This window comes from Panthera onca, chromosome C1 (genome assembly GCF_046562875.1).
Source record: "Panthera onca isolate mPanOnc1 chromosome C1, mPanOnc1 haplotype 2, whole genome shotgun sequence".
Taxonomy (NCBI): domain Eukaryota; kingdom Metazoa; phylum Chordata; class Mammalia; order Carnivora; family Felidae; genus Panthera; species Panthera onca.
In genome coordinates this window covers 82980097-83001358 of record NC_138346.1, presented here as the reverse complement: position 1 = coordinate 83001358, position 21262 = coordinate 82980097, and the positions used below count along the sequence as shown (strand labels likewise).

At 36.2% G+C, this 21262-nt stretch overlaps 1 protein-coding gene across 2 annotated transcripts in view; it reads left to right on the top strand.

Annotated features, from left to right (window-relative positions):
* Nucleotides 1–89: 89 nt before the first annotated feature.
* ACVR2A (activin A receptor type 2A) overlaps nucleotides 90–21262 on the top strand; it is an 82475-nt gene continuing 61302 nt past the window's right edge. For both annotated transcript variants that reach the window (XM_060626402.3, XM_060626401.3), the window contains exon 1: nucleotides 90–583. In XM_060626402.3, coding sequence (XP_060482385.1) covers nucleotides 529–583 — 55 coding nt within the window. In that variant the 5' untranslated portion in view covers nucleotides 90–528. The remainder of the gene's footprint in view (nucleotides 584–21262) is intronic.

Below are 21262 nucleotides of genomic sequence, written 5' to 3'. Positions count from 1 at the left end.
GCTGCTCCTTCCCCGCGCCGCAGTTGCCTCGGCCGCCACGGCCGTGAGCTCGGCCGTCAGTGGTCCGCGGACTTTGGGTGTCCGGGTTGAAGGTCGGTCCGGACGTCGGACCCAGCTCGGTTCCCGGACTGTCCGGGCGGCAGCGGACGCCGCCGCCTCCTCGTCGCCTCAGCCTGGCGTTTTGTTCCGAGAGACCCAAGAGGCGAGCGGAGCTGACAGTGATTTTGACAGTGATTTAAACCCGCTTTTGTTGTTGTTGGCTTTTCGTTGTTTGGTTTTGTGTGTTGTGCGTGTGTGTGGCGGTTTTTCCCCCGTGGTGCATTTTTTTTTTTTTTTTTTATTGTTGTGCTCTCTCTCTTTTTTTTTTTTTTTTTTTTCTTCTTAACCCCGTGAACGTTTTTTTGGTCGGGGCTTCCGAATATGTTTTATGACGGTTGATTTTACACCAGGAGGTTTGTCTCCGAGGAAGACCCAGGGAACTGGATATCTAGCGAGAACTTCCTACGGATTCCTCGGAGCCTCGGGAAAATGGGAGCTGCTGCAAAGTTGGCGTTTGCCGTCTTTCTTATCTCTTGTTCTTCAGGTAGGTGCATGGAGCCCGGAGCGGCGGGGCTGCTGCTGCTGCTGCCGCTGCCGCCGCTGCTGGCGGCCGCGGTTGTTGTTGGCCGAGGTTGTTGTTGGGTCGGCGAGCTCCAGTGGAGCCTGGGGAGGTTTTCCCCGACCCGGAGCCCCTCGGCTGCGACCCCCCAGGTCTGATTGTGATCTGGAAACCTCCGTGAATTTTTCTCGTCTAGAGTTAGGCTGGCGAACTGATAAGAGTGACTGCTCTGTTGTGGAAGTGAGAAAGTCATGGTTTGTGGCCATAACACTGGATGACAGCGCTGGTTGGGTTGCAGTTAAGCCACAGATACCACAAGTGACAATCTATGCAAAGGTTTGAGAACCGAAAGGCGTTTTCTGGAATGTCATTTACTGTGGCATTCTCCAAAATAAGGGTGTTTTATTTTAATTGTCTTTTAATTAGTGCTTCACCAGTGACTATCACGACAGAGATCAAGCCAGTTGTTACTTAATTTTCACCGTGAGAAACAATGCATCATATCAGCAATTTCATCTGGGTCTCCTTTTACGTTTTCTTCAACTTCACTGTCCAGCAGTGTTAAAAATAGTTGTAGTTGTTGTTGTTGGAGTATTAACAATAACCCAGTGCTGGAGAGGTATGCCTCTGTGTGTTGGTAATGTGCTGGCTTTCAACCACCATTTATGTGCTCTTTTCTGGCATAGATTTTGCTTACCTACGGAATACTTATTTTAAACGCGTTGTATTGAAGCATTGTTTTTGGTTTAGAGCAGCCATTTGAGATTGTTCATACTGTCAAATACACTATAATCATAAAATAGGTTTTGCCCAAGGTTGGAAGAATAATTTGGTCCTTTTATATTTGAAATTTTGATTTTGTGAGAACGTTCTATGCTTGCAACCAGTGGTTGGAAAACTATCTAGTCCTTTGTATTTGAAATTCTGTAAATGAATATATCATCTAGCTCAAAGGTGCAAATGTACACAACAGGAGAGTTTGTTTGATAGATGAAACAATTTTAAAGTCACAATGGATCTGTTTATCATAAAATTCAATATTCAGTTACTAGGTTGTGACAGAATTATAGGGGGGGGAAACGAATTGACAGGTTTCATGGCCATGTCTTTATCTCGTTTGCTACAGGGAAATTAGAGGGTGTTAGTCTTTTCTTTGTGTACCTCTGTGGTGTGTGTGTGTGTCCATCCTCCCAACCCTCCCCCCCCCCCCCCCTTTAATAGAATCTTTTGTAATGTATAGAATTTTGCTGAATGGTACATTTCCTTGTGGTTAATAAATGGATAAAGTCTAGTCTTATGTCTGTAGTGGTATTGATCAGTTCCGGGTGGGCTAAATGTGTTGTGAAATGGCGATCATTGCCAGAGATTAACCAAAGAATCATGTCTGTTTAAATGGAAGAAGGAACATGCTTAAGGCAGGCTGACAGTTCTTTTTGTGCACGGTTTGGGGAGGAAGATAAACAATGGTGTCTCTGAAATGAATGAATACCTTGATAACATTAAACCTTTTGCTTTTGTGACATGACTTAACTGTGTAGTTTTTATTTTTCCCGTAGTACTCTTTATCCTGTGTTCTGTATGTTCTGGTTGGTAAACTCCTCTTGTTCAAATCCCTTTCTCTGATCTCCTGCCCTTGAGGAGGAGGGGCATCATGGCCACTGACCAAGGAATTGTGGACATTATTCCCTCCCAAACCCACCTGAGTCACACTAATTGGTGAAGGAGGTTATTCTTGAGCAGTCTCAAGGTATTACTTCTGGAAAAGCACGCTGTCGCTACAGATCTTACAGCTTCCTCTGCTTGGTTTGGAAGTAAAAAGAATTGAGCATTAGTTTTTTTGTAGGATCGTTTTAACTGGGCCAAGAGGTTAATAACTAAAATTTTAAAATACAGTAATTTTGTTGCTCTAGAGCATATAGATATATATATATATATATAGCACACAGAATTACATAAAATTGCTACTAAATATTGTTGCATAGTTTATTTTTCAAATAAAAATTCCTAGTTGAACTAAAATATAATTCTACTGAAGATCATTGAAATCATCTGAAAGACTTTAATCCATGTTTATGTATGAAGATTTTTAGTACTTAAAATATCTGATTTTTTAAAAAGGCTTTTGTTATGAATCAAATATACTCTAAAAAATTATTATGTTTCTTTTCCTAATTGATTTTTCTGTGTAATATGTAAATTTGGCATGCTGGAAGCATGAGGATGGCTATTTTTATGTGAATTAAAAAATTTTTCAAGTTGTCAGTTTTTAGTTTCTGGATTTTTTTTTTTTTTTAAGCAAATGAGAAATGGTGGTAAAGAGCTCTTGTATTTCAGGATTTTTGGATGGACGTTTATTGTTTTCTTTAGTATTTTGTGGACTTTGATTTTTCAGTTTCTATCCTGTGTTATATATACTGGAGACTGATTTTGCAGACTGATTTTGCATATTCTGCGTTCTTGTAGAATATGGCCAAATATGTAATTTCTTTCTGTAATTCCAGGGGAAACATTTTGGAGTTTTTCCTTCATCCTCAAATGCCTTCAGCTTCCTTTTGTATTTGAATTTTTTCATTCTCCTTATCTTTCCTCAGATTCTGTTTCAAAACACAGATCTATTTCTTAGATTTTTATTTGTATGTTTTTAAAGCATTGTGGTTAATTTGTATCTTTCTTCATAATTCCTTAAACTGTGAAGCTGAGTTTAATACTTGTTCTAGTACTTAGGTTTATCCTACCTAGAATGATGCAGCTATTGTGGCATTTGAATTGTACTGTATAAGTAGAGAATTTGTTTGGATTTCTGTGAGAGCTGAAGGAGTCTGGTCCATATATTCCATGAAATAAGAACTGGAAATAAAGTAATTATCTGCATTTCCTTCACTTCAGTTAGACAATACTGTGTGTGTGTGTGTGTGTGTGTGTGTGTGTGTGTGTGTGGCCCGTGTGTGTTTCTGTGAGTGAGTGTATGTGCAGTTGGAGGGAGAATTGGCAGTACAGTGAATCTTCTGGGACTCTTCTGAACTTTGGCTAACAAGTGATAGATATTAAATGCTTTGTTTTCTACAGGCAGAATCTCTTAAATCTAGTCTGTGATCAAATTCAAATATAATATATTGGAACATTAAGACCATAAGAGAAACAAAATAAACTCTCTCTCTCCTACTAATTCATTTTGAATTTTTTTCTAAGACAGTAGTTCTCAAGCTTGGGTGTCTTTTGCTCCTTGCCCCTGCACCTCTCCCCCCAGGGGGCCTTTGAAGACATTTTTCCTTGTCACAATTGTGGGGGAGGGTGTGCTACTAGCATCTAGTGGGTAAAGGGCAGGGATTCTGCTAATCATCTCATAATGAACAGGACAGCCTTCCGAAGTGAAGGGTTATCTGGCTCAAAATGTCAATAGTATTGACAATAAGAAGGCTTATTTTAAACTTTTCATTTTTGAAAGCATGGGTATATTAGTAAAAGGGCTTTGCTTTCCTCTCCCACGGTCAATCATCCAGATTTTACAAGTACATGTTATTGATCTCCAGGTGACCTTGTATTGAGAGCTTTCATCTTTTATCTTTTAAAATTAGAATGATTATATTAGAGAAACAGACTATAGGTATGCACATTATTTCATCTTATTATACTTTAATGAAAATATTTTGTTGACTTACGAATAAACTCTCCAATCACTTTGCTATGATGGAGAGTCCATGAAGACTGTATATTCATGAATAGGATGAATGATTGGTCAAGGTATCAAGTTTAATTATATTTGCTTTTGATCCAGTAGTGTCTTTGCTGTAATAATCATCTTTAAGGATATTTCCTTTTATCCTTATTAAAATCAGTGTCTGGACTGTGTGGTGGCAACAGGATTATGTGTGAGAGAAAGAGATGAACATGGTGCCTGTAAGTTTTATATGGAAGAAATATGTTTACTGTTAAATGTCTGTGAAAGGTTTCAGAGTATAAATTCAGGGTTTTTTAAAAGGGTATTTCATCTTTTTTAGATAACTTTAATTTGAAGAAATATTTATTTATTTTTGAGAGAGAGCGAGCGTGTGTTGTGTGTGTGTGTGTGTGTGTGTGCGTGCATGCGCGAGCAGGGGAAAGCAGAGAGAGAGGGAGAGAGAGAATTTTAAGCAGGCTCCACACTCTGTGTGGAGCCCAACGTGGACTCCATCTCATGACCCTAAGATCATGACCTGAGCTGAAATCAAGAGTCAGACGCTGGACTGAGCAACCCATGTGCCCCAATTTGAAGAAACTTTTAAAGTAGTTTCTTAATTACATAATTTTCTGAAGAACCATTGGCTGGGTTTTGGTTATCATTAGGCTCATGTAGGGTATACTAATTAATATTCTGTGCTCTATCACAGACCCTTGTCCTTTTTAAGGTTAAAATTTGACCATAATTAATAAGTGCTTACTTTGTTTTGAAATCTGGTTTTAAGGAAGTTAACCAGCCAGGTAAGGATTAAAGTGAAAAAGTTTAAGTAGCACTACACCAGTGAAAGGAAAAATTCTGAAATCTCTCCCACAACAAGTATGCAAATACGCCTTATACTATCTTTGTAACACTTCCCCATACATATATATCTCTGGTACTATTGACATTTTTACCTTTTGGGTTTACCAGACTCCTTGTTTCATGAGAAGTAAAGCATAACTAAACCAAATGAGATTTTAATAATCTCTAAATGTTCCTTTAGATTCTAAAACTATTTTGTTGCTTTTTTACTTTTGTAAGTAGTGTACTCTCATATCTCATCTTTGGTGTATCAGAAATCTGTGATTTAAATTTGTCTTTTCATGCTCTTTTATGTTGCTACTTGTCAAAGTAAGGTTAGCAGTGTTTGATATTGGGGTCACTAGTACTCCTTCACTTTTTATTCCATATTCTGTAACTTATAATCTCTTCTGTTCCCTTTCCACTTTCTGCCTTCTTTGTTTACTCTCTTCCCGGCCCGCTCCCCACTGTTCCTTCTGTACTTCCCTAAACTATAGGCTGCTTGCTTGTGGAACCCACTTGTTGCTTAGCATCAGGGGTGGCTCAAGAGGGCACACCCATGGTTTAAATGAAAACAGGTTCAATTTAGGATGTTTGAGAATTAGCCAGATAGTCTTTTCCACTGTTCTTTAAATTGTTGGTTTCTGGAATACCACACACACACACACACACACACACACACACACACACACACACTTACACTTGGGAGTAGTGTTACTCTCTTGGAATCAAATGACCTGAACTGTAGATTGCTCTTACACCCTTTTTAATATTCTGGTTTTCTTTAACTCTTTGTTTTTTTCAGAAAGTCTGTCTTTTGTTATTATTCATTCATCATCTCTGGTTAAGCCAAAATTTGACCAGACCAGAGAATATATTTATTGCTACAGCTGGAACCACATCAGACTTCCTCTGTGGTAGATTTAATTTTGTTAGGTTATGATAGTCATGTCTAGACAGAACATTGATTTCAAATTGACTATTGAACATGAAAGTTCCAGGAATAGTGTATAGGGGAAGGAGAAGGAGAAGTCAAGAGGTAAGAAAACTACTGTAGATAGCAATTGACTTTCCGTCATTCTCCAACTGGATTTCTGTTAGGCACTTGCATATACCCAAATGCATCTAGTAGTCACATTTAATAAAGGGATCTAAAGGAAATGTATTGTCTTTGAGGTTCGATTTTTAAAAACTGTTAAATGGTGGGCTTAAAGGAAAAAAATCGGAGGTTCTTATGGATACTGGACAAGAATGTGGTCGTGGCGTCAGTGGACTTTGGTTCTGGTGCCAGCACTGCCACTGTCCAGCTCATTCATCATTTCTCTTACCTGAATTATTGTTGCACTTTTCTAGTTAAGACTACCTAGGATCTTGTCACTACTTCCTCTTCCATTCCATCCACATGTGACTTCCAGATTGATCTCATTAAAAGATAAATCTAAATATGTCACTCCTACTTAAAATGTTTCACTGTGAGTCACCTTTAGCATGAAACCCAAAGTCATGGAATGGCATGTACTTAGAATGGTGTTTTATCATTGGTTCCTGCATGTTTTCTCTAACATCTTAGTATATTGGTTGGCTAAGGGAGTTATATTTCCCTGATTTACATCCTGGCTTCACAGTTTAACCTTGGGCAAATCACTTCACTTTTTGTGCTTCAGTTTGTCATCTACAAAATGGGTATATTAACAGTGCCTCCCTGAGAGAGTGGTTTGAAGATTAAATATCACATAAATACTAGGTATTCTGATGTGGCTCCTCCTTAGTGTGAGTCCTATATTCCGGCTGTACAAAGTTGACTTGCAGTTTTTTGAATGTGTCCTCCTTTATTGTGTATCAGTATGGTACCTTTGTATATGTTGTTTCTTCGTCCTTTACCTGGCTAACTCCTAAATTTTTACGACTGAGAAATATCCCCTCTTTGGAAGCAGGTTTTTTTTTTGCCACCCAACCCAGATTGAGCTAGTTACTTTCTATTCTTCTAAATGATCTTGATTCCAGCAATTATTGCAAATGTTTATTTGCCTGTATACACTTTAGACTATGAGCTCTCCGAAGACCTCTTTATCTACAGACCCAGTCCTAGAATCTGGCACACATTAGGTGCTGAGCAAATGTTTAGTGAATGAATGAAGTGAATTTTTTTAATTTCTGGGCCTGAATTTTCTTTTATGTACTAAAGCAATAAACTTGGATTAATTATTCCTGAACTTTTTTTCTGTCTCTAAAAGCTTTATGATTCTATAATCCTAAGGTTAGAGTTTAATAGTGATATTTTATTAAGAAAAAATGATTTTGCTGGTTGTTGTTTTGCTGCTGTCCTTAAGTTCTCTTCATTTTTTTGAAATGCTGTGTTTCTGATCCTTAGACTAAATATTTTAATGTAATTGGAATTGCAGAGATATCGAAGGCATCTTAGAGAGAATCAAGTTCTGTGACTTTCAGCTTTTTTGACTATAACTCACAATAAGAAATGACACATTGCATCATGACTCAGTTCCCTTAAACATAAATATGTATATGTATTAGAAATATTTTTGTGAACTTGTACTATGTGTAAGACTTTTATTTATTTTTATATTCTATTTCACTATTTTTTTTGTCGTGATCCATTAATTAATTCAGTGATCAACCAATGGGTTCTAACCTCCTAAGAAATAGTGACCTACCTAGCTCAACAATTCCTTATTCTCTCCACCCAATATTCTGACTAGAGAAGGAAACTACAAAGTAAATATGTGCAGTGAAAAATATGGGAGCTGAAAAATGTGCTCATTATTTAATCTACAATAGAGAATGTGTACTTATGTACAGAATATAGGGAAAACTCTTCCTAAGGGAGAACATGGACCTGCTCTGTCTAAGCTGTTTTCTCTTCTGGATTCGCTGGATAAATTAAGCACACATAAAGGTGTTAAAACAAAATTAGATTGTAATTTTGAAGAGTTCAGATTCCCCCCCCCCCCCCCCCCCCGAAAGGCTTGCTGGAGGACATAGATAGATCCTAATAATAGGGAAAAAAAATAATCTTGGCAGGTAGTTGAGAGGGATGTTCATCTTAATATGAAGGAAAATGTACAAAATAGTATCATTAACACAGAGAACATTTGACAGTAAACCTGACCATGATGGAAGGCAAGTTGAAATGAAGGAATTTTGACTAACTCTAAGGAAGAGATTTATGAGATGAGAAAATGTTTATAATTGCTTGAAGAAGTAAAACAATCTTAGTCAAGGGAGTTCAATCAGATGAAAGGTAATTAAAACTAAGAGGGGATAGGAGTGGATGATACAGATCTTGAGGATGTTTCAAATATATAAAAATGTGGAATATAGAAGAGCAATTTGGTAGCACTACTAAATAAAATTGGTAAGGAAATAAACCAGGAGAAAATAGGGTGCATTTTCATAACTAAAGAGATTCTAAAGACAGATACGGATTTAGATTATAAGCACAAATGAAAATACAGACATAGATTTGGAATAATAAGAGTACATAGGAAACGTGAGTATGTGTGATATTCTTTTACAGGGGCAGAGACACTGTATGATGGAAAAGTCTTCATTGTATAGTTAAAGAATTCTAAGCACTCGTGGCTCAATATGTTGTTTGTATTTAAATAATGGTCAGATTACAGTAATTGCAATTATTGCTCATGCTGGCCATTCAGATTATATTCTTTGAAATCTTCGTGAGGCATTTTCCTCACAGTAGATCTTGGTTCTGTATAAGTAGATTTAGAAACTTTTCTGACTGACTTGATATATGCTGTTCATGTCTGAATCCTAAACCTTTTCAATATCATTCTTTTGGACTAGATAAAAGCACTTTTTTCTTCAGTTAACTATTTTCTTAGTAGCTCTTGTTACATTGGGAATCATTTTATTCTCTAACTTGCTGAAGAAAAGTAAAGCAATAAGATAATTATTAGAAATTCCCATTAGGGAGTGGTTGCTTTTTAAAAGATTTGAAAAATGAACCATCTTTACATATTGTAATAAAAATAAGCCTATCTGTATATAAAGCTTTGAGAAAGGAATTTTCCTACTTAAGATTTCGAACTTTATAATATATACTTTATAGAAATGAAACATTTATTAGGAAATATCTGTGGGTCTTCACATCTTTATGACTATACATGATAAGTCAAGCTTGCTCCAAAGCATTATTTTAAGAAACCAGGGCAGGGCAAATTATGAGATCTTGGCAAGTTTCTAAACCTCTTAGATTAATTTTTTAAATTTGTAAACCACGATGTATTAAATGAAGTAACATGCCACATAACAGTAAATGGTTTATAGTAGATGTTACATACACATATTAGCTTCTAACCTGTGTTTAAGTCTTATTTTTAAGAATATAATCTGTAAAAACACTTAAAAATATAGATTCATTTCTTGGAATATGTTTTTTAATTTGCTGGTAAATTACTTATCAGTCAATATGAAATAATATTCTGACTAAATGATTCAGCCAAAGAAAATATCACTAAAGAGTGCCAAATAGGAGCCAGGAAATATCTAGAACATTCAGATAATTTTTTTTTTTTTTTTTTTTTTATGAAGAGTTCTTTAAGGTCTCCTTGTTCCAGCATGCATTAAAAGGAAACATTGGAGTACATTTTCATTTCTATTTATTGGAATTTAAAATATTTTTCTTAGTTTCACTTAAACCTTAAGTGTTTCAAAATTTTTCATGTAAAAGTAAAGTCTTGAAAGATTCTTAAGTCTCTTATAGGGTAACAGCTGCAAGCTTTGAAAACATAATCATTTAAGTTTTGAGATCAGTATTTTGAATGTGGTATAATATTTTGGACTAAAACTTAAGAGCCTCATTCAAATTCCTACTTTGCTACTTACTCTTCTTTTACCTTGGCAATCACTAAGATTTCATTTTACTCATCTCTAAATTAAAGAGGATGAAATAAGTATTCATTTATTAACAAATATTGAACTACATGCTAGACACCGCTAAGTGCTTGGGATGCAGCACTGAACAAGACAGATATGATTATGTGCTTATGGAGCTTATAGTCTTAAAGTAAGTAGCCAAATGAATAAAAATAATTACAAATCATCATATGAGTTCTGACAGAAACAAACAGGGCCCTGACAGGGTAACTCTTTATTCGCCTCACTTCACATACCACAAATCTCTAGTTACTTAGTTTATCTGCCTATTTACTATCTGCACTTTCCACTACTGGAGTGTACACTCTAAGAGGGGGGTCTCACCTTTATTACAGTACCCTCAGGGGATGCACAGTTTCCAGAACAGAATAGAAAGAAGCTCAGTAAATGTTTGTCTATCTGCCTGAAGAAGTGAATGCAGGCTTGGGACTGGAGAGATAGCCTGGGACCAGATCATGCAGGGGCTTTGATATAATGTGGGAAAGAGTTAGAATAAAATCCAAAGGGCAGTGGGAAGCAGAGTTTTAAGGAGGAACTGGATCTGGGTTATGTGTTAAGATCACTTTGGCAGCTCTCTGGAAAATCTGTTGGAGATATGTAGAAGTGAAGAGGTGAGATTAGGAGGCTGTTACATCAACCTAAACTGGAGAGACTCTCCAAGACCCTTCTAGCTTTGAACATTCTCTGTATTCTAAAACTTGCCTACACTTAGCCAGTCTTCCTCTCAGATTTTCTTAGTCACCTCATATTTGCCCTGCTTATTCCTTAAAAAGAAGGGATAGGCTTATTGTGCACCTGAGGACTTTGAATACAACATCTAAAAAAAAAAAAAAAAGAAAAGAAAACTCTTAAAAAAGAGATAATAAAACACAGACCAGAGTTTATTGAATTTTTGTGGCTAGTGCCTACATTTAGATTTTGTACATCTGCTAATTCATATTCTTATTTACTAACCATTTTTAGTTCTCTGAAATTTTGACTTTACTCCTTTTCATATGCCTATATTTTCACAAGATCACCTCTTTATTGTTTTAAACATGTAACATAGTTACTGTTGGTATGGTTGAAGATTCAGAGGTAGAAACAGCATACTTTGTATCTTAATTCTTAGGAGTTTGATATCTTTACAGGTTATGGAGGTCTTACAATAAAGGCTGAAAGGATAGTTAATACTATGGGTCCTTATTTTTATTCAGGGCTGTGGCCTCTAAGTAGTTAGCTTGAATATTTTTATCTGTGAAAGATTTCAAACCTCTACTGTTGGTAGGAGGGGGAGGTAGTGCTTGGCACAGGGAAATCAACTCTATATTGGCAGAAGTTCAGCAGCAGCATCTCTGACTAGGAAAAACTGTATTATTACACAGAGATAAAACCAGAAGAAACATTAAACTTTACTGAATTTAAAAGTATAATGGTGGCTGCCTCTTTTCATTTGGTTTCTTTCATTATGGAAGCAGGTAAAGCTGTCTTTGGTAAGCCACCTTCTATAAAGAAGTGTAGTTTTACCCTGTAAATATTATAAATAGGTCATTTTATTTATTATTACCTTAAAGTAGTTCTTGAAAAATAACTGGTTTGGTAGGTTTTGTGTTAATTGGTAGTGGAATTTCATAGTGTATTATTTGTGAATAGAAATTGCTAAGTGTTTTTATTTAAGCTAAGACCTGAAACTGCTTGTGTAAGTATACTTTAAAATGGTATGGGGAGAAGTGAAAAGTCAAAGTTAAAAGAGAATGGTAAATAGTGAGCAAAGGCAGTTGTGAGATAACTAACTTATACAAGATAGGCATGATAATAGTAAAGCAATTTGATCAGTAGACATTCAGAAGTAGAGTAAAATGTCTTTCTATGTGATGGGGAAAATGATTAAATAGCTCCTGATCATCCTTTCATTTTACATAAATATTACATAACAAATCTTACCAGCTGAAGTTTTTTAATTCTCTTCTTTATTTCTTTAGAGATACATACATCTGGTTTGGGTGTTGAATTAGGAAATTAATTGCTAATTGTTTGTTAAAATGTAAATAGAAACTGCCTGTTTGCTGAGAGGGCTAGAAATAATAGAAACAATTAAATTAGGAGGCTTTAACTGCTGAGAGGGCCTAACAGACAGTCAGGTACTATTTTTTCTAGTAACTGCCTCTATCAGAATGATTTTTTGAGGAATAAGCTATTCAAGCTCATGCTTACTTCTGAAGGATGGAGTAAAATTAAAAGATTAGGGTCAGAGAAGAAGAGTGTTGGTTATACTTTTAACGTTTTGAATCAGTGAAGGGTGGTTTTGATCTTTTGTCCACAGATCTTATCTTTCACTACTACAGCCTTAGAATAACCTCACACCAAGAATTGTAATTCCTAGTTAGCAACATACATTTAGCAGCTTGATTAAACAATATTTTAAAATTAATATCTGGTCTTGTTTTCATTATAGGTAAAGATATCAGCTCACTAAGCCAGAGAGCAGAAGAAATCAGAAGAGCCCAGTCTGTTACAGATTATAGAATTTTCTACCATTGAAACCTGTTGGCCAGTAAGGGTTAGTTAATAGAAATAAAAGCTAATCTTGTTGGTACAAATATAGCTGTTGGTTAAAACAGAATGATTTTCTCAAAAACAAATAGTAGTAAGAACGTTCTTTATCTTAAATTCAGTGAAAGTAATTAATTATGCACTTCTTGGACTGATATAGTAGAAAGAGCAGGCATTCTTAGGGAGAAAATTGGGTGTTGGGCCTTTTTTTTTTAAATCATGGTGTGATATACTGTGTGGATTTGGGAAAATTCCGTAATCTTCATCTGTAAAATGGAGTTTATTACACCCCTACCTTACAGGAGTACAGTGAGGATTAAAGGCTATATACACAAATGCAAGCACACTCACATAATACACTTGAAACTTTTTAAACTTTGAAATATTATTCCAGATATTTGTAATCAATGCAATGACTTTTTTAAGGAAAGCAGTAGAATGCTAGGTTCAAGTGAACTGTAACAGTTTTAAATCAGACTTTGTGATTCTTCATCAGTAGACATTATTTATCTTTACATTGTGAATAAAGAGATTAATTCTACAAAAAACTGAATACACAATAAAATATTAGAGGAATGTATAATCCTTACAGTGACCTTAAAGTCATTGCTTGATATGGCCCTTCTCCAACTTCATCTTTTGCCACCTTATTTGTTCCCACAACAAACCAAGTGCTTTTTATTCCCCCTAGCTTTTGTTTTCACTTGCCTTCCATGAATACTTATGAGGGGGGAACCATCTCTGACTTATTCACTCTAGTTTTCCCAGTGTCCGACACATAAAGAGTGTTTAAACGATATTTGTGAATGAATGTTGAATCCTTTCAAATACCAAGGAGTTCACAAACTTTTTAGTAAAGTGACAGATAGTAAATATTTTGGGCAGTCTCTTTTGCAACTATTTGCTACTAATTTTAACACAAAAACATTTATAGGCAATACATAAATGAATGAATGTGACTGTGTTCTCAAACCCACAAACCTGAGATCAAGAGTCACATGCTCCTCTGAGCTGGCTAGGCACTCTCCAGGTGACTGTTCTAATAAAACTTTATTTATAAATACTGGAATTTGAATTTTATGTAATGTTCCTGTGCCATAAAATATTCTTTTGTTTTTTTTTCACCCATTTAAAAATGTAAAAACCATTGTTTAGGGGCTATAGTAAAATAGGCTGCAGGCTAGATTTGACCCCACAGGCAGTAGTTTACCAGCCTCTGACATAGGACATTGTATAAATAGCACCCCTTTCCCAATTTAGAAATGCTTTATGTTTTAAAAACTTTGGAACCTAGGAAGAATTTTCTTATAGGATCATTGTCATATATGTTGGTTAAGTTCCCAGACTAATATCTGAGCCTTTTTTTACCTCTAGTGTTCTTTATTCCAGTAGTACAACTCTGCTCCCCAGCAATAAAATTGTTTCTGAGAGAATATGGGTATAGAATTCTTTCTTGGACCAGAAGAAAAATAGACTCTTCCAGCACCAGCAGAATTTCCTTCTTTCTGAATCCCTCCTTTTCTACCTGCTGGGCTTTGCATCCTGGGAAGTATCTGGCTCCCTGGGGCTCCAGTATGGTGGTATGATGACAAGAATAAAAAGAGCTTCCTGTATGTGATTAGGGAGGAGGGCATGGAGGGAAAAGAGTTCCAGGGGGAGCAGAGAGAAGAAAGAAAATAGAAAGTATTAGAGTCATCATACATAGTAAGGGTAGTATTTTGTGAAACTTCAGTTATGTGTGTGATTATATGCACATGTGCTGGGTCATAATGAAAAATGTGTTTCTTACTGTGGTTCGTAGTCATAAAGTTTGAAAATTTATACTTTAAGGGTTTAAGATACTAATCCTGAGATCTTCCCCCCACCCCCCACCCGCTTATTGTATATGAGAACAAAATGAAAAATTGAAAGGAAGTCTTACCGCTTGCTACAGTGTGTTTTGGGTACCAAGTTACTTCATGAGGTAGTTATCTGTTTAATAGATGAGAAGGCAGGATCTTAAACTAATAAGCTTCAGAAGTGATATTCATATAGACACTTACCTTACCTGTATTTTAGAATATGCACTTCTTCCATCATACTATGTGGTTTTACTTGTAGGGAAAGAAGCTATATATGATTTCCATTGTGTTACAGAGGACAAAAAACATCTCAATTGGTGGCAACTCACCAGATTTCTTGAGACAGGGCATTGGCTTAAGTATTAGGACAGGGTCGTAGGAAGAAAATGGTTAGGAACTCTGTATGAAGAGTGATAGGATGTGTAAGAGAGTAGAGGGCTCTGTCATTTTGCCTTTATTTTTCCTTTTCTTCCTCTCTGTACTGCTAGCCCTGCTCTTTCATACCTCACTAGCAGTGTTAGCTCTTAACTAATATCAGAAACAAGGGCTAGAGGATGAGGTTTAGTGAGGAAGAGTAATATAATCTTGTCTTTAGTTGAAAGGAGAATAAGGAGGGAAACCCAAGTAGCAGGGCCACCTGGCCACCTGAACGGGTTCGCTATTCTCAGGTGGCGATTTATAAGTGGGTATAAGTAAAACAGGGACTGCTATTAATCATGTTACAAGCAGAAGTCTAGGCGTTGGAGACTAGTAGCTTTGATATGCTAATTTAAAATAGTTCCTTTCCAGTTACTAAGGAGAAGCTTCTCTTAAACAATACTTGGTTAGTCCAGATTTAGTTACCCATTTTAAGTAGTTAAAAATTATATTAAATGTCTAAGACATTTCTGTTTCTCTTATATATTTTGTTAGCAAGTATGGTGAAAACTAATTTATGATGATTCTGATCTCTAACTTGATTTACAATTGTCTTGGGAAGAAAAAGATTGATAGGAAGGCTATTGTTCTTAACTAGAAAAGTAACAAAACCATAGCAGACAGATAGATACCTGGTCAATTGAATGGAAAGATGACATAAAAAATATGTTAATCTTTGTCAGGCTGAGTTGGAAGTTTTGATTTTCCAATGGGAATTACTAATTTATATATAGAATTAGTTTCAACTGGTAATATCTGAAGACTTGGACTTAATATTTTTTAGCCCTGTTGGTTAATCCTATGGTAATGCTTACCATATTCTGTATTAGAATTGCTTCTTAATGTGTCCATATACTAGCTGACACTGAATTCTTTTAGATTCTTTTAGTGTAGTGCTTAGTGCTGAAGGTAGGTATAAGAGCACTGGAGCCAGAGTGCCTGGTTTTGTATCCCGGCTGCATTATTTTCTGGCGCTGTGATGAAGTTCTTTTTCTCATCTGGAAAATGGAGATAATATGGTACTTTATACAGTTGTTATTAAGTGTAGATGAGTTAGTATATGCAAAGTGCTTCGAATGATATCTGGTACACAGTAAAGGTTCTAAATAACTCAGTGAAAATATTAGTGGAAAGATAAGACTGGAAGAAAATACTTGCAATATTTGGTAATAGCTGATAAAGGACTGTTGTCCTCAATAAACAAAGAACTCTTAGAATTCAATAAGAAGAAAACAAACAACCAGATTTAAAAATGGGCCAAAGACCTTAACAGACACCCCACCAGAGAAGATATACAAATGGTAGATAAACATAATGAAACAATGCTCTGACATCATAAGTCATCAGGCAAATATAAATTAAAACAGCAAGATGATACTACGCACATATTCAGAGGGTTAAAATCTGGAACACTGACACCACCAAATGCTGGCAAGGATGTAGAAAAATATGAATTCTCATTCATTGGGAATGAAAAATGGCACAGCTACTTTGGAAGATAATTTGGTGCTTTCTTATATCCTCTTAACATACGATTCAGCAGTCACACCCCTTTGTATTTACCTGGAGGAATTGAAAACTTAAGTCCAAAGAAAAACCTATATACATGGATGTTTACAGCTTATTCATAATTGTCAAAATTTGGAAGAACTAAGATGTCCTTTAGTAGGTGAATGGATATATAAACTGTGGTACATCTAAACGATGGGATATTATTCAGCACTAAAAAAAAATGAGCCATCAAGTCATGAAAAGACATGGAGGAAGCTTAAATGCATGTTACTAAGTGAAAGAGGTTGATCTGGAAAGGCTACATATTGTATGATTCCAGTTACATGACATCTGGAAAAGGCACAATTCTGGAGACTGTAAAAAGATCAGTAGTTGCCAGGGGTAGAAGGGATGAATAGGCAGAGCACAGAGGTTTTTTTGGGGATGGTGAAAATACTCTATATGATATTCTAATGGTGGTTATGTCCAAACTCATAGAATGTGCAACACCAAGAGTGAACCCTAAGATAAGCTATGGGCTTTGGGTGATTCTGATGTATCAAGGTTTGGTAACAAATGGAACACTGTAGTGAGTGATGTTGATAATGCAGGAGGGCTAGGTATGTGTAGGGTCAGGGGGTATATGAGGTATCTCTGTACCTTCTTTTTATTGTGAACCTAAAACTGCTCTAAAGTAAAATTAAGTCTCAAAAAAATAATTGCTGCTGCTGCTTATTGTTTTTGCCTAGCACAATGTCTAGCTTGAACTGTTTATTGAACATGAATGAGTAGAATCTAAAACTGAGGGAATTCTGGTATGTTTAGTGAGAAATTATACTTTTTAATGTTTGTTTATTTTTGAGACAGAGACAGAGCATGAACAGGCGAGGGTTAGAGAAAGGGAGACACAGAATCCGAAGCAGGCTCCAGGCTCTGAGCTGTCAGCACAGAGCCCGACACGGGGCTCGAGCTCACGGACTGTGAGATCATGACTTGAGCCAAAGTCGGATGCCTAACCGACTGAGCCACCCAGGCACTCCGAGAAATTATACTTTTTCAGATGGCTGTGCTGTTCAGGATATAATAGTTTGTTTTATTTATAATAGTTATATTTATTTATATATTTACTGGACTCTAGTTTAATTCTAGAACATCAGTTGGTTTTCAGGGAAGAATACTAATATTTTCAATTATGTAATTTGGTGGTATTTTGTAAAGAGATTTTGGGGGGATCTTTTCAGAAAACTATACAAAGAATGGAGTAGTGTGTCATTTAGTAGTGTATTCCCAAAGGGGAACATCTCAGAATCTTTCTAAAATGAGATGAAGACAAAAAGGAAGTGAGTGTGTTAGGGGAAATAAATGAAATTTCCGGAAGTGTATTTTACGTGATTTTTTTTCAGCATTTGATTATCATCATTTCTGGGAAGAGAACTTCCATTTATTAATGCTTTATAGTTTTCGACATGATTTTGTGTATGTTCCTATTTGATCATATTTGAATCTGTTTGAAATAAGTTTCGTGTTTTGTTTTGTCTTTTAGTTTGCTTTAAGTCAGACCTTGAGCTCTAGAAAAATAGCTTGAATTCACTAATCAGTGGAGCTAGAACTTAAACCCTCATTTTTAAGTTCAATGTTCTTATGTAAAAGTAAAGGACGCTTACTAACTTTTTTCTCATCTTCCTCTGCCATTTCCCACCCTTAGTGGGGGGAGGTCTTTGCAGTCAATTATAGAGGTGGTTGTTTTGCAAATAATCCTTATAGTACACTTTGAGAAATACGTTCTTGGTGGGGAAGTGGGAAGCTGGAAGTAGTTGTACAGCAGCAAGAAACACCAAAGTGAGCTCCAATTCCAGGGCAGGGGTTGTTTTGCTCTTGTTTGACAGCTTGACGGCAACCACAAATCCACATATGTTAATTGTGGCTGTAGGTAAATCCTGCCTTTGATTGCTGCAGATGTGCTTTTCTCAATTACTTTTGCTTTTGATGAAGACTGGTTAATGTTTTTTTTGCCAAAGGGGTCATTATTAGGTGAGTCCCATTACACATGTGTCAGAATTTTACATTATCATATTCTTTGGTCAAATTGGGACTGACAAATTATGTCATAGCTCAGTCATTATGTAAAACAATGTTATTAATGATTAACATTTGGTAAAGCTGCCATTATTAATAGCTACCACTTACTGTATGCCTTGGGCTAAGTGCTTTTAAGTTTTAGTGATAATGTGTGTGACTCACCTTACAAGATAGATATTATTCCCATTTTATAGATGAAGAACCTGAGAGTGACTTACCTAAGGCTACGAAACTAAATAAGTTGCAGAGCCATGGTATGTTACCTTGGTCTGCAGGGCTTACATCTATTCTATTGAGTCAAATACTTTGAAATGTATATTAAAATAAAAGTTACCAATTCCAGGGCAGTGTGATTTTCTTTGAGCCTGTTCTCCCCAGGTTCCTGCCCCATGTTCCCACCCTGACAGTAGCTGCTGTTGCTGTCACTCATTAAAACCTACGGTGCAGTAAACAAGGCTGAGTTATCAAATTGAGATTTTGATATTCTAACCATGGTTCCTGTAGCTGATAAAGCAGAGCTTTCTCCACCTCTTAAGTAAAAGTTCACAGCTGTTTAAAGACTGAGAAACAGAAGTTGTCCCTTTTGGCTATATAATGAGCCAGAATCAGAACTAAGTCAGAAATCATTTGCTCTGATCACCATTTGAGAAATTAGTGAATGAAAGGAACCAATCATTTAAAAATGATTATACTTTGATTCAGAGAGAATGAATTAATTGAAATTTACTTGTGTAGAAGAAAACAAATCCAGATTCTTTTTGAGTGATATTTGGAAAATAATTTAATGGTAATAGTGGTTAATTGCTGACTCGGTGCCTGTTACCTGTGCTGGGTGAGTGAGAAAGAACATATTAGATAAGTTTGAATGGTGCTGGCATTTGGATTTGTGGTTCCCTTGCCCATATTAAGACAGATTGATAAAAAGATAAAGTACATACTTTGTTTTGCAAAATCTAAGGACTTAGTTTTTCTGTTACTGTAACTTTTATAGGTTAGCATGCAGAAAACTGAATGATGAAGAGAATAGGAAAAGAAGGTAGTCCCTTATTTATTCTGTGTTTCTTACATTAGGAAGAATGAATGACAAACAAGTAGTAGAAACTCATAAATCCATAGGGATTTGGTTTGAATTTAAGTGACTGAATTTATAGAAAAACGAATATTGTAATATCCTTTATCTGTTTCTCTAGAATTGATATCAGCCAATATTTAAAGGGTACCTGCTGTGTGCTTCTTAGTATGCCAGGTACTGTGGAGGTTATAAAAGGAATATGAAGTTTTTGTTTAAGAAATAGTCACGTTGGAATGATAAACCTTATACTCTGAAACATAATAAACATTTTGAAACTTAAAATGTAATACAGAAAGCATTTGACACATTAATTACTAAAATTAATGGTGTTAGGCACTAAGGGGGCATTTCTCTCTCTCTCTCTTGTTTGGAGGCTTTGGTTGTCTTTTAGGACTTTTTAGGTAAAGGATGCATTTCAGAAAAAGCCTTCTTGGCTTTGTTTCTTCCTGAATTTAGTGCTGCTACGGTAAAAGCACCATGAAGATAGGGATTATGGCCTTCGTGTTTATCACTGCATTCTTGTGCCCAGTGCTCAGTATTTTTTGAGTGAATTGATGCCATTCCCCCTTTTTCCTCTGTCCAATTTCTTGAAAGGTTTCTGCCCTACACTGGCTTCACATCTGTACCTTCTGTTTTCTCTTCAACCCATTGTCATCCTGAAGTAAGTGAAATAATCCCCTTCATTTTCTAATTGCCTAAAGGATTCTTCTTACCCATGTTCAGTCACTACTTGACTTTCCTGTAACTTTGATGCTGTTGTCTACCTGTTCTTGAAATTCTTTTGTCCCTTTATTCTCCCGCTTTTTCTGACTATAGCCACCTCACCACCTCAATACTCAGTCTGCCTGTCCTTTTAGTTTTGTGTTTCTCAAGATTTCAGTCTTCATGGAATTCTTAATCTGCATATCCTTCCCTGGTGAAGTAATCCCATCTCTTATTTTTAACTAAATGTAGATGTCCAGAGATATCTCTCACTCTGATCTCCCTCTTGAGCTCCAGACTTATTTATTAGTCATCCAGTGAACATTAAGTATATGTGAGAATGGGAATAGGGGGATGAATAAGACACAGCCTTTACCCTAGAGGACTCAGTTTTGTTGGAGAATGATTAGTAAAGGAGCAGTTATGTAGCACATTATATCTATATTAGAGTGTCTAGGGACTACAGAAAAAGGTGGCCTAATTCGGTTTAGAGGGAGTCGGGTAACGTTTTCCCTCAAAGATGTTTGAAGTGATTTTGAACGATGACTAGGAGTTCACCAGAGGAACGGAGTGGGAGGAATATTTTATGTTGTCTTTGTCAAGTCTGGTGGGTATGCTTCCTGGTGGTGAGACAGTCCATTATGGAAGCCTCCAAAGTCTGAGAACACACAGCCACAGGGCAGAGAGTGAGCATCTTTCGGTGGAGCCAATGTCGTGGCCAACAAAATGGTATCAAGCAGTAAATCCGGAGGGAGAGAAGTGACTGTCTGAAAAGGAGAGTTAATAACAAAATCCATTACTTCTCAGTCAGCAGCAGTGTGGGTAAAGAAATGATTTAGATTAAGGCTCTGGAAGTAATGTGTGCTAGATTTGTCCTTTTCTGTGTTATCTACATTGTTGTAGTAATGGTTTTGATAAATTAAAGCAGTACTTCTCAGGCTTTAATATGCATATAAATCACTTGGAGATAATGTTAAAAATGCAGATTTTTGATTCAGTGTGTTTGGAGTGGCGCCTGAGGTTCCGCATTTCTAACAATTCCTGGTGATTCTATGTGTCAGTCTCTGTATTTGGGAGTAGACAGGGACTAGAAGAGCCAAGAATGGCCAGACACATGC